At 35.1% G+C, this 14,953-nt stretch overlaps 1 protein-coding gene across 2 annotated transcripts; it reads right to left on the bottom strand.

The window, feature by feature from the left end:
- Nucleotides 1-3,321: 3,321 nt before the first annotated feature.
- On the bottom strand, nt 3,322-9,383 carry LOC130800693 (protein ENHANCED DISEASE RESISTANCE 4-like). 2 transcript variants are annotated; one of them, XM_057664289.1, is made up of 4 exons: nt 8,902-9,383; nt 7,252-7,391; nt 3,985-6,723; nt 3,771-3,904 (listed from the first exon to the last, which is right to left on the bottom strand). In XM_057664289.1, exons 2-4 carry the CDS (start codon nt 7,373-7,375, stop codon nt 3,900-3,902), a joined length of 2,868 nt encoding a protein of 955 aa, XP_057520272.1. In that variant the 5' UTR covers nt 7,376-7,391; nt 8,902-9,383; the 3' UTR covers nt 3,771-3,899. The 2 variants fall into 2 exon arrangements, with proteins under 2 accessions (XP_057520271.1, XP_057520272.1); XM_057664288.1 differs by having other exon boundaries at nt 3,322-6,723.
- Between the last annotated feature and the right edge of the window lie 5,570 nt (nt 9,384-14,953).

The following is a 14,953-nucleotide window of genomic DNA, read 5'->3' as shown; positions in this document are numbered from 1 at the left end:
GGTTTTTTTCGGGTTTAATTATTCAACCTGAACCTAACCCATTTAATAAACAGATTAGGTTGGGTTGACCCATTTAATTAATTGGGTCAAAAATCTAAACCCAAACCCGCTAATTTCGGGTCGGTTTCAGATGAGGTTAACAGGTCGGGTCAGCTTTTGCCAGCCCTAATCAAAATCATCTTTTAAAGATTGAAGTTTAATACTTCTCACCTTACTATCTTCGTGAAACACTTTTTGTAATATCTCTCATGCCTATGTTGAATCGGGTTCTTGGAAAAATCAAATTGGCAAGTGTATTTTGTATTAGACATAAGGTCTTGGCATCCAACATTCTTTCCACCTAGAACTTTTATTTTCTTTTGTGCATCACTCAAACTACTTTCATCTTTATACCCTTGTGTTATTTATGGATGGATACTACAAGAGGGGGTGAAGTGTAGTATATACGTTATTTTAGATTTCATGAGAGTTTTTCAAATCTTTTGCGGAATTAAAGACTTGAACTTGTAAAGCATAAATGAAAGAGACACATAATTTTACGTGGAAACCTTCTAGGCCTAAAAGAAGAGAAAGCCATGACCTCACAGAATTTATAAACACTTCACTATGTTTTAGGCAAATCGTTACAATTTACATAAAACATAATAAGTTTTAGGCAATCGTTATTATTACATAAAACTCACCTAGGCCACTTTGAGTTTCTCCCTAAACTCAAACTCTTTCTCACGTTTCACCTATAAAGCTCACTTTCTCTCAGCTTCACTCAAGCTATCACGAGTCACTAGCTTCCTATTAAGTTCCTCTACAAACTTAATAACCCTGGGAACAACCTCTTGTTCCTAGTCTCTCCACTTCAAGCAAGCTATTGCGAGTCACTGTCTTCTTGAACTTAACTCTAAGTTCTCAGCTTTCTTTTGTGGATTCACTCATATCCGTCTTACTCAAATTACAAAAGTTCACTACAAACTCTCTTACCCAAATTACAAGAGCTCACTCTAACTCTCTACTTTTCTCTCGAAGTACAAACTCATCGCTTGATGACAAGACAAACTCTACATATGATGAAACTTTAAAACATATTAATATACTTGTGAAAAGGAACATACCATGACATGACAAAAACTTTAGCAATAGATTTCAAATACGTATTTAGGATATTACGTGAAACTCAATATTAATGAAGTCCATCCTATAATGAAGCAAACACTCTTAAGGAGTGAATACCCATGGTGGAGTTGTGGAGATTCAATTTCTAATTGATTAAAGGAAGTCTTTATATTAGCATGGGAATAACTGTTTTCGGTAAGTTAACTTGCCACTACTACCTATTAGTTACACAAGTTCCATGACCCTTATAATTAGGAAAGTGGAAAAAAATAATGTCAGTTAATTCATTCCCCTTTACACCCATGTCCCCAAGTTTAACGGGGTGCTTATGACTTTTACTTTTCCAAAAACCGCTTCTTTTAATTTACGTAAAACATAATTTTGTTTTATAAAAAATACTTTTCAAATAATCCCATATATAAAAATATTTAATAAAAACATAATTGAAAAGATATATTTTTTCTTATAAAAAAATTAGATAAAATAGCTGTTCAATAAATGAGATATTTTCTCCTAAAAAATAGCAAAATAAAAATCAAAATATCTTTTTGAAAGTGTCACACGTTTATAGTAGAGTAAACTCCAGTTTTTAAGGGACGGTTTTTTAAAAGGAGTTGATTATTAAAAACAAAAACCTCTTAGTATGGCTTATTTATAGCAAATTTTGTCTTTTAACTTTTTATTTAAAAATCAATTTAATAATAAATCTTTACCTGTTAGGGTTTTAGGTTATTTCTCTAAATCTTCACCCTTTTATCATTTCATAGGACCTATAAAATTTCAATTTTGCCTCAAAAACACATAAAAATGTTACAATCAAGTTTATAACCAAACTTATATAAGTAACTATCGTAACCATATAAACTAGTCTAGAATACTCACTAAAAAGGAGTTAAGATAATAATAAGTGTAAATAATTGCACTTATCAAGCTCGCTAAATTTATGCATAAAACTCTTTTTTCTATGTAATGCTTATTGCATAAATTAATTATGATTACGCATACTTTAAACAAAAACTCTGTGAAAGAGTGTGTGATTTGAGTCTTCCAACTCTTAGTCATGTGTTAGATGACACTTTGATTGTAGAAGAATTTGGTCTTAAAGATTAAAAGTAACAAACTATGATTACTAGACCTTAAGCATGTGTTATAATGAGTGGTAAAGGACACTCCAAGTCATAAAATAGCGCACACACATTATTTGCATAAAACAAGTACTTGGACTGTTTCACATGGATTTGTCATTGATAATCAAGGCAATATATAGTACACACTAGCTAGATCAAGCTATGGGAGCATATAGGGGACCATAGTGACCTAGAGGGTTGTGCAACAAGCTGAAAAAGGTGTGAGATGTATGGCCTGCAGACCGCTCGACCCATCCGCTTGCCCGAGCAGAGGTCGAGCCAGCCCACAGACATGCTGTCTTATTTTTCTTTTGTTTTGGTTCTTTGTTTCCCAAGTACCCCTTGCCTATATATATGTATTGCTATTTGTTGTAGAGTAGAGCCCAACTACAAAGCTTGAGCCTCTCATTATCTATCCTTAACACTCTCTTTATTCTCTACTCAAATGTATAGCTTACAAACATTCAACTCCATTGATATAATTCCTTTAACATTGTAATGAGCTTTTAAGCTCCTATTATCATTTAAACACATAATGATACACTAGCCTAGGATGGTGGATGTAGCTTCATTAATGGTGAACCATCTTAAATCTTGGTTTTAATGTTTGCTTTACTTTTATTGCTTAAATGACCTTAATACTTTAACCTTGTTTCATTAGTGCACCTTCAAGCCATAGTCATTAACCTTTCGTGCCACCTTTAGGCTCATGCTTCCACATTTGTTAGGCTACTCTAACACTCTATAAAATCCATTAGGTACATCTTTTATTATCACAAATCAGTTGTAAATCAAACTTTTTGAAAAGTTGTTCAGCTACTGTAAATCAATTAAGCTGAAGTCACATATAACTGTCAAAAAACTTTACGGACAAAATGGTGCAACAGCCAACAAATATACTTGGGAATGTAATCATGCCATCAATAAAAATGTTGTCGCAGTCATGACCGCTGTTGTGATTAAAAAACCTTCACCATATGTCCGCAATTAAATGATACAATGTGTGCAATGCATGAGCGAAGACACTCAGAGTTGTTGATACACAGGGGAAGCACATAATAATAATAATAATAATAATAATAATCAATAAAAAGGAACAAAATTTACTATACATCTGATACTTTTTAGTAAAAAAAAAGTAATCCAACTTAATTTGTACAGATCAAATATGTTAAAAACATCTCTTCCACACAAGTCACTTAATAGCAAACAAATACTATGGTCTCAATCTTAAACTATCTACTAGTAATCATTGTTCACTGTCATGAATCTGGAGTTCTTGATTACAATTGCTGTTTCTCTTCCGTAGCAGCAGGAAAAAAGAATCTGTTACGATTTATATGTTGCTATCTACTATGGATCTGTTTTCTTTGCTTAGAAACTTTGAAAATTTCAGAATGTTACTCTACATCATCAGCTTCATGCTCGGTTAACAAGTCTTTCGGTAAAGAGTAGCCCATAAGCCTGTGAAGAGGTGTCTTACTCCTGGTAGACCGTTGCCAGGTTACCTTTGGTGGTCTTCCCCGAGCAGTAGGTTCAGTATTATGTAATTCCTCTGATTGTTCTCTGGTGCGTGAGCTTTCAGGGACGATCTTTCTTTTTTCTCGACCTGAAGTACTGAAAGACTCTTGTGAAAGCAACTCTCTACTCCCTGCAGAATTTAAGCTACTCTGCCAAGAATGAATTGTACGAGATGTCACAACTAAATTATCATTTCTTTCAATACTAGTTTCACTAGGAGCTAAACAACCTTCATTTTCGAGGGAAAATTCTAGAACGCGAGAGCAAGCACCACACTTTAGCTTGTGGGTTTTTCTGCTTCTTCTAGAGAGGAGAAAATCCGTGGGAAGTTCGAGAATGTTGAAGCAGAAGTAGCATGTGATAAATGGAGCCCCACCAGCTATGGGATGGAACTGTTTTCTCACGGCTAGCCGTTTCTCCTTCAAGTATAACCTCCTCATGATCTGATCTTTATGCCTCTGATCATCAGAGAGGTATAATGAATCATGCCCCCAAGCATAGGATGATTCTGACTCCACAAATCGAGGAGGGCTTGTCGGGTATGAATCATATGGATCCCATCTAGTTTCCCAACTTGGACCCGTGTGTACCCCTGGACGGTAATAGACTGCAGGTGGTGGTAGTTGGGAAGACCATCTTCTTCTATCTTCAGGGTCGCGATGCATATAGGAGTACCTCTGACTGAAGAGTTCTCCTGAGTATGGCCTTTGTGGGAGATTCCCACTCTGCGAATAACTCTCGACTCGCCTCCTGTCATTAAAAGCATGATACTTTGGTCTGTCATATATTTCCCCTGATGTTTCGCTATTATAATAAGTAGGACGAAACTCTTTTCCCTCCCATTGAGGATGCCGATGCATATGGAAACTTGAGCGTTTATCGTGCAAGGTATAACTAGAACAGCTTTCCGTTTCATGTGTCATCTCAGAACTTCTCCTGCGGTATGGAACCCTCGGCAGGAAGCTGTCTCTATTTACCCTATATCTGTTGTTTCTTTGAGAAATTCCATTTCCTTCTAATAGACCTTCTTCCTCTATCATTCTGCTTTTCAACTTCTCATCTATTAGCATCGATGACGAATTTCTGTCTTGAGGTTGAACCTTTAAATTCTTATTGATCCTTCTCTCTAAAGGAGTGCCATTCCATTCCGGACTTTCTTCAGCACTCTTATAACATGCAACTGCATTAATCGTGGATAAAGTTTCCTCACCAATTAATTGGGGCTGTTTGGGGATTTTATCATCATTTCCATCACAGGAAGAGACACTACCGTCATAACCAGGAGACCTTTTACTCAGCGATTCGGGATTCTCTTTCAACAAGCTCCCAACTTCACTTTCAATAAGAACAGCACTATCCCTTAAATTCACATTATTCTGCGTTGAAATTTCTTTGACGCCTTCTAATGAAATGCTTTCACAATGAGAGTCTTCAGAAAACTTGGTAGTACCCATCTCATCAGAAGTTTTCAGATTTGTCGAACTTGAGGGTTTAGAAACACAATCCCTTCCACAAGCTTCTAAGCCATCTTCAGTTTCATATACTGAATCAACATATACACCCTGTGTTTCCTCAGTTGATAGTGAAACTGCAGATGAAAGCATCACACATTCAATTTGATCATCAATGCTGTCTACTGATTTGTTTTGATCATTCTGATTGCGCTTTTCCTTGTTTGATTCTTCTGATTTGAATTTATCAGCATCATGGTGATGAAGCTCATTTTCGGATACACGACGCAAGCGTTCCTCTTTAAGTTTCCTCCCTGTAGTCACTTTGGACACTTCTGGATAAAAAACATCATGTTCTGCTGGATTTTCAGAAGCTAGTAGCATTGACTTCTTAATATCTAGAGTGTCAAATGATGAAGAAGCTTCTTTGGCCGACTTTGCATATCCGACCACCTCGATTGGATGATTCCCTTGTTCATATTCCTTGCATACTAGATGTGAGTGTTTCTCTATGAGATCAAAATTTCCGGTTTCATTGGAGAGTTGATCAGAAGAATCACCATCCACAGGATTTTCAGAAGTGAATCGGGTGGGTTTCTCCATGCCTGGAGATTCAGTACACGAAGAAGCATCTCTGGCAGAGTAGACATATTTCAACTGAGTTTGTTCATGTTGATCTTGATTTGAATCTCCCCTTACAAGGTGCATCTCTCTGGTTTCTTCGGGCACTTCTTGTTGGGAAGAAAGATCTTCCTCGGGAATTTCTATGGCTGGAGAGGCACTTGAGGAAGAAGCATTGTTTTCAGAGTTCACATGTCTTCTCAGCTTTAGTTCATGTTGATCATCCTCATCTTCTGTAGATTTCTCTTCTGTAGGAAGTAGCTGCAGTTCTTCGTTCTCAAGGGGTTGTGAATCTTCTACTTTAGATGTTTCACTATCACAATTCACATTTCCTATCTGTTTTTGGTGGTGATTCTCTACAGCAATGCTATTACACAGTTCATCTCGGCCATTGTCATCTTCTTTTGTTGAATTTTCTACAGTATGTTGCGTGCATTGTTCGCTCTCAGAAACAGTAGGATAATCAACAGCTTGAGTCTTCAAAACAGATAGATCATCTACTTCGTCTGTTTCTCCATTTTCCTTACCACGCAAGAAACTAGTCTCCTCTGTCAATACTGTATGTTGGGCAGAATTAGCAGATCCTTTCTGCTCATAATTACTATATCTTTCGTCAGATCTGCTGTTGATTTTCCCATTCTCCTTATTCTTAACGAAATTAGACTCCTTCGACATAGCAGTACTATCTGAAGAAATGGAAGTTCCATTCTGTTCAGGATTTCGTAAAATGCCCACATGAGCGTGAATCCTTACTTCGCCTTGAGTCTCTGAATTTTCACGAGAAGAAATCGATCTTGGACTTGAGCCACTACACTCTCCACCATCATTACTCCTAGCAACATTGTGTTCATGTGAACTTAATGCTGTGTTTCTATGATGACCTTTGTAGTTTTTAGCTGCAATGAAAAACAAAGTGTTGTGAACCTAGGAAGACACAGAAGAATACCGAAGTTATACACCACTACCTCCACATATTCCAAATAGTTATTGATTTGACAAACCACAAATATTCAGCAACAAATGACTTCCTCTTTCTCAATTGCTCAACAAGGCCAATTACCAGATGCCACATTCATACAGAACATAACAGGCAACATTCCGTCACCCATAGTCATTAAGTGGCTTCCACCAAGGCAGGTTTGGGGCGTAGGGCGTTATATTATGCAATCTAACCTTTGTAAATGACAATATGGTGGTTTCTTATTCATCCTTAATAGAAATATCATCTGCAACTTCACATAAGTGCAAGTTTATTATCATGCATAGCATGACAGGAAGTTAAAACAATAAAATCAAGTGAACATGAAAACACATACAAATAATAAATCAATACACTCCAGTGAATGCAAATGAATCAAAAACTACAAATTATCTAAGTAACAAAGTGGCCACTAGCCAAATTGGGATGCTTTTTTTTTTTTTACCTTGGAGGATAGTATTACATCCGCCACAGGTGTAGAGAGGAACATGTTCTGGTTCTGGAAGGATCTTTGCACATTTTGGACATCGAACTAATCGGACTTGTGGATGCTTCTTATTATTAACCATACTTCTCCTGTTATGTCTGTCATCAGGCAAAATGAGATACATTTAACACACATCTCTCCAATTTTCATTCCGTTTTTCAAGCAAGATAGTAAAAACATTACCAACCTAATATTGTAGTGCAGTGAGCTTTCAAAAACTCAGTGCGTAATAGAGCAACGACTTTTTAGTTATTTGTTTTGGATTAAAATGAAGTATGGACTGTACTAAAATGACTCATTAAATCATGTGCACTTCTAATTTAAGTGAAGTGTTGTTTGTTATCAAGGGTCAATCACAAACAAATTCAACAAACAAATGACTCATTAAACGCAAAAGATTCGAAGGCTTTATAAATGGGATAGAATCTGAGAATTGATATTCTGATTGCTAAAATGTGTATCAAATCCCCATACACATTTTATTCAACAACATTTTATTACCGAATACCATTAAATGGCTTTCACGTATTCAACCTAACCCATTAACAAGGAGTTTGTTTTCGATTGATCCTATGTAATTAATGTAAACATCATATAAATAAGAACCGCATATAATCCAATTACAAGGACTTTGTTTATGATTGATCCAATATAAACATCATTGATAACATCAGATAAATAAAAAGTGCACATGATTTAGTGATCAAATGGAAGAGAAGCTATGCAACATCACATACTACTATTTGAAAATAAAGTGAAGTTTTAGCAACAAATCCCAATTTTCTTTCCTTCCTTCTTCCCCTTTTTTGGTAGGATGAGTTGGTGAAGTCCGCAAATTACATTGCTTTTTGGAAAGTAAAAGTGTGAACAGTTGAAATTGTGTCAATGTATTCAAACACAATTCGATCATATTATGAAACATGAACTACAACATAAAATATTATCGACTTAATAAAGTTACAATTAAATTAATATAAAACTTAACCAGTTGTAATTGTCAAGAAATTAACTCGACATTTTTAAAAAACTTATTTTCAAGCTAAATTAAACATACTGCAATATACTTCAAAAAAAAATACTTTATTAAGGAGAAAGTTAATAACAAGAAAAACAGAGGATCTTATATCACAATTCAAAAATGAAAATAGGAAATCATGGGATGGATCAAAAATATTATCCACTACTTATAAAAAAAAAATAAATTATTCAATACTCAGAAAATCTTACTAGTATGGAATTACTAAAAACAGGAAAAAATTTCCAAATCAAACAGATTTGATCAATATTATTAATCAAAACCAAGATTGTCAAAGAGAGAAAATTTGCACCAATTAGAAGTATATATGCATAGAGTAATCAATTAAATTCAAAATTAAGACTAAAAGAAAAAATTTAGAATCAATCATTAACAAAATACTCTTACCTCTTTAATAGTATAAATAACACATTTGATCCACATAATACAGAAGATATTAGATTACCCACATTTTTTAGGGATTAATAATTCAGAAAAAAGAAGAAATGAGTTTTCATAAACTGCAAACAATTTCAATTAAAAAATATCACATTTTTGATAATTTGAAATTTCAAGATGAAAAATTCACGAACCTTCCAAGGAAAATTCTTTATTTTTGTTCCTAACTCGTCTTCAACGCCAAGCTCAAATAGTCAAAAGAACTTCTTCTTGTTCCTCTACAAATTCAAATAACCTATTTTAATATATGGGTCATCTGTATTTACACCACTTGTAATTTATATTTTCTTTTCATTATGGCTTTTTGGGTTTTTTAATTGAAGTTCTAGAAAGATTGGGTGAAGGGAATAATATGATTTTTTTTTTTTGTGTGTGTGTGTGTGTGAAATGATGATAAACTGAAGTAGTAGTAGTTGGTTAGATCTTGTAAATTGTAATGTTGTTAGTAGAATTGTGCAAAGATTTTGTGATTATCTTATTCTAATTTCTCTTATCTGGTTTCACACAAGGAAATAAGCAGAAGATGAGGAAGAGATAAAAATTGTGGATTAAATGCGGGCGGCCCGCCCTGGTGGAGAATGGGATGTGAACGGCTCCTTGGGTTTTACCTCATTCTTATGCTATCTTGACTCACATATGACACAAATCTCACGTCAACCATTTTTATACTCCCTCCCTTTCTCTCAAATTATCCCAAAGCACTCTTAATTTATATTTTATTCTTAATTTATAGATTTAAAATATTGTTAAGTGAGATCTTGTTTAATTTATCTCAAATCAAAGATTATTAATATTCATTTTTTAAAATATTTCGTTATGTAAAATAGATGTTAAGTATTAAATAAGTGCAATAAATAGTATGTAAAAGTAAATGGGACATTTTGAGTGGAAGGGAGGGAGTATAATTTTTTCATGTTATTTTGTTAGTGTAAAGAATTTCATTGTTCAGTGCTTTTGAGTTTGTCTTTTTAATTAGTTCTTGTGAAAATTATTTTAGTTGGAGAAATTTTAAGAGATGAAGAGAGTACTGTACGTTGAATTAACCCATTATAAAAATATCAAGTGGTTTGGTATTATTTCAATGGAGCAGAATACTCTTACAAATGAAGTATTATAATTGAGTAAGAGATATAAATAAAAGGCTATGTGTTTGGCTTAGGAGTTGTGTTTTATGTGTGTTGGATGAGCATGAGAGCTCTCTATTTATAGTACTAAGTACATTCAATGAGAATACAACCTTAATTCTGAGTATTAACTACCTTGAAACAACTCCAAGAAGTTAAAGGGACGAAAACAACAACCTATGAAACGTCAGAAGATTCGCTCGACCAAAACAGAGGCTCGCTCGGTCGAGCGGCTTGGTTGAGAGGGCTATAGGCAGCTTCTGGATACATTCTGTTTGTTCGCTCAACCCACTCAAGAGCTCGCTCGGTCGAGCGAGCTGGTCGAGCGACCTTCAGTATCCTTTCTGTCAGTTTCTACACGAGCAAAGCTTCTTTTAAAACCCTTTGCACTTCTTCATTAAACACTATTAAGACCAATAACTCATATGATTACTTCAACAAATCAATCACACTTAAACACCACAATCATTAAGTTACCAACTTAAACAACCACATTAACAAACTCATAGGATTCCATCCCAGGAGACATATATGAATGTACACATCAAATGTGCACTCAAGTCACACCAATCATAACAAGATCTCATTTTTATATCACCAATTGTTACTTGAGGCGGTGTTTATGAAAGACACGTCTCAAGAGGGCATGCCCATTATTACTAAAAAAAAACTAACTACAAAATAAATGCGCGTGTAACTTATTTGAAGTTGGTGTTTTAACCTATTAAAGTTGATATTTTAATCTATTAGAGTTGACATTTAAACCTATTAAAGTTGGTATTTTAACTTATTTAGAGTTGGTGTTTTTGTGTTATGTTGTTAAATAACTGAAGATGGTATTTTAAACTATTGAAGTTGGTATTCTAAACTGTTGATGTTGGTATTTTAACATGTTTAAGTTAGTGTTTTATGCTGCATAAGTTTGTATTTTAACTTATATAAATTAGTGTTTTAACACGTTGAAGTTGGTATTTAATTTAATATACGGATATTTCATGATATACCACTAAGTTTCTCCGAAATTCACCATATACCACACAAAATGTTTTAATTCACCATATAACATTGAGTTTTCGTCCGTTAACACAGAATATCATTAATGACAACTGCCGTCAGTATGCCCGTACGCATTCAACTGGCGCCATCGTTAGGGTTGACTTCCCCAAACACAACGTATGTCATTAAAAAATTGACCCCCCCATCTTTCTTCTTCTCCATTCAAGAAACTCTCTATTCGTCTTCATTGATCTGGAACCCTTAAAATCCATCAAAAATTTGCAAAGTGTCGATTTTTGTGAAGTGAATTGCATGTTTGTGAGGCAGCGTGGTGGTCATAACTGAATTTCGCACAAAGTTCGCTAATCTGGTGGATTAAGCATACGCAAGGTATTACTATCCTTATCCATTTGCATTTCGAGTTCTGATTTTGTATTTTTTTTTGCAAAATTGAGTTAGGGTTTGGTGGAAAATGATCATCTGTGTCAATTTGTTTGCTATGAAATTCGAATGTGAATTATATGAAAGTTAAGTGTGATGTGTTGCATGCGAATTTGAATTATGCTAAAGTGATGTGTTTTTGTTTTGTATGCGATTTATAGTTTGGATTGTGATGTAATGTGTTGTTGGTAAATGTTGTTGTTAGGATGAGTACAATGTGGTTGTTAGTCTGTGCTCTAGGGGGTACTTTTGATGTGAGGGTGGATGACACTGAGAAGACCAATTTGATGGAGTTGATTGAGTATACCTTTGAGGATTCAGTGAAACATAATGTATATCTCCCTAAATACTTCACCATGTTTGTGAGTAAACCTAGAACAAATCGTAAGTTATAGTTAGTTGATGATGGGGCAATGTTAAAAATGTGGAAGTGGAATGAAAATAAGAGTGAAATTGAAGTGTTTATAGAAGAGACATAAACATCATCTCTTGTGTTTCAGTCTGCAGAAGCTAGTTAAACAAAAACTTTGAAGAATAGGGTTGAAAATATTAGGCTAATGGAGGAAGAGAATAGAAGAATGGCAGAGGAAGTAGAAGCTGAGGAGCAGCTTTTGCCCAGCAGGCATATACTATGGCTGTAGAGGTCCCTGTTTTGAATATTGATGATGATGGGATTGAATATGTAAGAGTGTTTGCTATCCCAGCAGCTGATCAGGTTTTTCTAGGAGATTCACAACCTCAACTCTCACAACCTTTCTGCTCACAACCTCAACCCTCAAAACCTTCATGCTCACAAACAAAAACATCTCATCCAAATAACCCTCCAAGAAGAAAAAAAATACCCCTTGCATAGTCAACCCAACAACAGCCTAGGCAACCAACCCAGCCCGAAAAACAAACCAGGCTTAGAGTCGAGGGCGGGTAGAAGCACTGCTGTTAAATTTGGCCTTGATGTTGGCAAGAAAACTGTAGCAGGGAGGCAACTCAACACTAGGAGCAAAAGAACATTGTTGGTCGAAGAAATTGATGTTGAGTCTGATGGTTGGCCTTCTAATGATAGTGAAGATGGTGATTATGAAGCTTCTGATGTTGAGGCTGATTCTGATATGAAGTTGGACATTGAGGATGAGTACATTGTGAAAGAAGAAGATGTTCCAGATAATATACATGAGAAGACCTTTGAGGATTACTTCGATGGGTCTCATGTGTTAGACAAAATGTACAAAAATGGTAAAATCTAGTCTCACTTACCATTTGGATCCATTGTTCTTGAGGAGTGGTTGATTTTTGAAACCAAAACACAGTTTCTAGATGTATTCAGAGATTACTGCATACAAGAGGGCTCATCTGTTTCAGTTGACCATGCTGACAGTAAGAGGTATGTAGAAAGGTGTTTGATAAGGGATTGCACTTTGAGGATTCATGCTTCAGTTCTAAGAGACAAAGTCAGTTGGGCCATAAAGAAGATAGAAGGAGAGCATGCAACTTGTAGGAGGCTAGAAGAGAATCCTATGGACTCTTCTACATGGCTATGCAGACAATTGTTACAAGACTTAAAGGCAAACCTAGATGTCCTAGTTGATTCATTGCAGAGGCTGTGCATGGAAAGGTACATGATCCATGTGAAGTTGAGATTGTTATACAAAGTGAAGAGTTTAGCCAGGGAGCAAGTACATGGTGGGTCTGCTGAGTCCTATCCAGCTCTTCCAAAGTGAAATGATAAAGTCCACAAATCCTGGGTCTTATGCTTTGGTTACATGGACTGACAGTTTGAAATTCAACGCCTGTTTCATATCTTTTGCAGCTCAAGTGAGAGGATTCTTAGGTGTTTGTAGACCTATCATAGGAATAGATGGTGCACATTTAAGTGGGTATTACAAAGGGATTATGCTCACTGTAGTTGCAATAGATGGGAATAATGAGATCTTTGTGCTAGCCTTTGGGATTGTTGAAACAGAGAGCATAGATTTCTGGACTTATTTCTTCAGAAACTTGAGGTGCCTGTTTGCTTAGTATGGATCTCAGAAGGATGACTGGACTTTTATCAGTGACAGGATGAGGGTAAGTTTCTTCTTTGTCTTTAATTTGAGATTGTGAAGCTGTATACTAACTTAGTCTTGCTTTTTTTAAGGGGTTGAATCAGCATTGTTTGAGGTGTTCCCAAGAGCTACCAGGAGAATATACTGCTAGCATTTGTACTCAAATTGCAAGGCTGCAGGATGGAGTGGAACAACATTTCATAAGTTGTTTTGGATTGTTGCAAATGCCTACAATGAGTATGTTTTTGGAAAAGCTATGTCCAAGATAAAAGAGTTTGATGCAACAGCATATGATTATCTCACAAATGTAGAAGAGTAGAGGAGTGTGCACATGTTTGACAGGACAATTTGTTGTGATCATAACACAACAAACTTCGTAGAGTCATTCAATGCAATAACAAAGGCCAACAGGAACATGCCTGTGTTGACATTGCTGGAAGGTAAATATGTGTCCCTGTTTTGCTCATTTAAACGCAAAAAACTTATTGTTGCTTACTGTGGTTTTTTTTTGAATAATTAAGCTGTCAGGAATTGGTGCATGAAAAGGATGGGTTCCAGGTTCGATAAAGCATTAGGCATGGAACCTAATTATCTGACAGAGCATGCAAAGGGGGTGCTGGCGACTAGGACTAATGAGTCTAAGTTCTGTAATGTCACTGCAGCTAGTGGTGGAGAGTTTGAGGTGAGGGATGACCAGGTTAAAATGCCAACTTCAATTACCAACTTCAATAAGTTAAAATTACCAACCCTATAGGTAAAAATACCAACTTTAATAGGTTATAACACCAACTTCAAATATATTAAAGCCTGTCTATGATTTTTACGTTTTTCTCTTGTTTTATATTGTTGAGCTGGGCCTGGAGAACCGTCTCTTATAAAGACGGTCTCTTAAGAGAGTTGCAATATTTCTTGAGTCATTGAACCCTAGATTACATATAATTATATACTTATCGTTAGTAGTTGGGGACATGTGTTTAGGTACCCGCAATAATGAGAATATTGAATCTAAAAGGATTGAGAAACAAATCGAAGTGTTCATCTTAGACCTTTAATATAAACATTTTCGATTACCAAAAAAATGTGGTTATAAAATTATAGAAACCTTTAACTAAAAGTACTACTGGATTAAAAGAAAATATAATCTATGTCATCCAATCTTAAACGTTGCCACGAACAACAATGGTGAAGAACAAAATAGTTTGTAATTTTGTGTATCGTGCAACGCTCTAATCCGATTGTATACAACTATAATTATTAATAACAACACAAATTCTCGTGAGAGATGACTCTAATTGGACCGGCCTATTATATATTTTTTAAAATATTATAATTAAGGATTAAAAATAATGTAAATAGACATTTAAGATACTGAAAGTAGGTATTAAGAATACAGTAAATAAGCATTAAGGATAATGTAATTAGACATTAAAAATACGGTAAGTAGACATTAATCGTTAATGGGTTGGGCTTGAGATACGTCTCTCATAAAGACTGTCTCTCAAGAGACTAGCTGTAATAACAATTCTATGGGAAGCTAGAAAGAGGCATTTAAAAGAAAGAAAAAATTTTAAAGAAATGCTTAAATT

The sequence above is a fragment of the Amaranthus tricolor genome, chromosome 15, assembly GCF_026212465.1.
Source record: "Amaranthus tricolor cultivar Red isolate AtriRed21 chromosome 15, ASM2621246v1, whole genome shotgun sequence".
Classification (NCBI taxonomy): domain Eukaryota; kingdom Viridiplantae; phylum Streptophyta; class Magnoliopsida; order Caryophyllales; family Amaranthaceae; genus Amaranthus; species Amaranthus tricolor.
Note: the sequence above shows the minus strand (reverse complement) of the source record. Positions and strands in the feature narration are given on the sequence as shown.

Excerpts from the sequence above, each read along its gene's own strand:
- LOC130800693 (XM_057664288.1), bottom strand. The coding sequence starts at position 7,375 with ATGGTTAATAATAAGAAGCATCCACAAGTCCGATTAGTTCGATGTCCA. Across the intron at positions 6,724-7,251 it reads ATGTAATACTATCCTCCAAG|CTAAAAACTACAAAGGTCAT; the intron begins GTAAAAAAAAAA and ends TTTTCATTGCAG.